The 2,155-nt window shown below is 38.8% G+C and overlaps 1 protein-coding gene across 1 annotated transcript; it reads right to left on the minus strand.

Annotated features, from left to right (window-relative positions):
* Positions 1 to 502: 502 nt before the first annotated feature.
* CSUI_010191 (glucose-6-phosphate 1-dehydrogenase) lies at positions 503 to 2,155 on the minus strand (the record flags this gene model as incomplete). Its single annotated transcript, XM_068070296.1, has 2 exons — positions 503 to 728; positions 2,121 to 2,155. Coding segments are annotated over 2 exons (191 nt in total), but the record flags the coding sequence as incomplete, so codon positions are not given.

Here is a 2,155-nt window from a genome sequence, read left to right on the forward strand (position 1 = left end):
AGATACAGAGAGAGAGAAAGAAAGATATAGAGGATGCAGTTGAATGACTTGAATGAAGGAAAGAACAAAGACAGAATGGAGCGACAACTTCATGAAAATGAAAAATCGACACTTCTCCGTCTATACGGCGATCTCACAAACTAACTCTTTCCTTCCTAATTTAAAGTGTAACGGTCCACATATATACATGTATACATACAGATACCAATAGATACATACATGAATACAGGCACTACTATATATATACACAGATATACAGATATCAATAGAAATACATAGAGGCAGATCTCCCTCTCTCTCTCTCTATGGAGTGTAAATATAGTAGCCAGGAACACAAAAAGCTGTGAAGAAAGGAAGTATTCGTCTTAAGTCAAAGAAGCCTTTGTGTGGACGAGATAAGCCTCCCTCTAGCGCGAGATATGCAATGAAAAGCAAACTTATACGCTTCGAAAACAAGAAAAGAAAGATAAGAAAAAGAAGAAGAGAAAGACAATACAAATACCCCCTATGCTGAATCCCAAGAAAGATAAATAGAAGAGAACGTCTATCACGGCATCCACTGCAGAGTCTTATCAGTGAAGAGATCTTTCTCTCTCTCTCTCTGTCTTTCTCATATCTTTCTTCTTCTTTTTACCGCTTAGATCAAGTTCCGTGGGTTCAAGACCGGCAGAGAGCAATCCAGGCTTCTTCGTGTAGATCTTCAGATACACCGCTTCTCTCGGCTGTACCTACACATCACCACCCCCATCGAGCAGCATATGGTCATACATACATATACATACATACATACATATACATACATATACATACCTATACATACATACATATACATATACATACATACATAGTAATACATACATAGTCATACATACATAGTCATACATACATAGTCATACATACATAGTCATACATACATACATATACATACATACACACACACCTAGTATACATTGATATACACACAGACACGTAGAGATACGGAAAGATAGACATAGATAAATAGAAAGAGACACATACATACAGACAGACTTAGATAGAGAGATATCGATAGAGAAAACGAATCCTGAGACATAGAGATGAGTATATCTATATCTACCTTTACAGATATAGATATATATATGCATATATACGTGAAGAGAAGAAGCAGGTACCTATAGAACACACGAGACGTCCTTCTTCTTCTTCTTCAGCTTCATTTTGTCCTTTCTACCTAATACCTCTCACCTATCTCTAGTCTGTCTCTAAGACCTCTCCGGTCTATCTATCTATCTATCTATCCATCTACCTATCTTTAATCTATTTGTCTATCCTTCATTTATGTATCTATCGTTTATCAATCTATCTATCTGGGATCGATCTCTCTATCTCTCCGAATCGATGGATAGATAGATAGATGAATAGATAGGCAAGTCAACGAAGGAGAAAGGATAGATAGATAGATAGATGAATAGAGAGGCAAGTCAACGAAGGAGAAAGAAACAAGTAGGTGAAAGAGACGTGAACAAAAGACGATGGAGAAAGCAAGAGATGAGAGATAGATAGGTACCTGCTGTTGTGACACGACTATTTACTCCATCCCTCTTGACTATTAGCCCATACGAGGCAAAGATGAATATACCCAATTCTCTCTTTCAGGAGGGCTACGGCTATTACGCCATCCCTATCTGGACTCCCAGCCCTTCATGTGAGTTACGCTGCTGTACCGAAGAAGCAAGGAAGGTCTTCTATGGAAAGAAAAATACCACAGTGCTCTCTCTCCCTCTCTTTCTAGATGTAGAGATGGATCTATGGAGATGAATACTTCTTCTCTCTCTACTCATGCATTTACATATCTATACAGAGATGCTAGACATACACACCCCTATGTGAAAGATGGGGAGCGGAAAGAGATCTTACCTGTGTACGGGTAGGTATGAAGGGATAGATATGTATATGTATACATGTACGTAAAGGTATAGATATCTACGCAGGTGAAAGGATCTCTGTCGAGGTGGTTTGGATGTGTGTCTTGTGAAGTGTCACGGCCGATGTGAATTTGTCGCTTTCCAAGAGAGAAGCACACAAAGAAGAAGAAAGAAAGAGAAGAAGAGAGAGAGAAAGAGAGAAGAGTCCCCCCTTACAAGAATGACTAGTTCGTTGGATGAGATATTGGGCT

This window comes from Cystoisospora suis (genome assembly GCF_002600585.1).
Source record: "Cystoisospora suis strain Wien I chromosome Unknown contig_6862, whole genome shotgun sequence".
NCBI lineage: Eukaryota > Apicomplexa > Conoidasida > Eucoccidiorida > Sarcocystidae > Cystoisospora > Cystoisospora suis.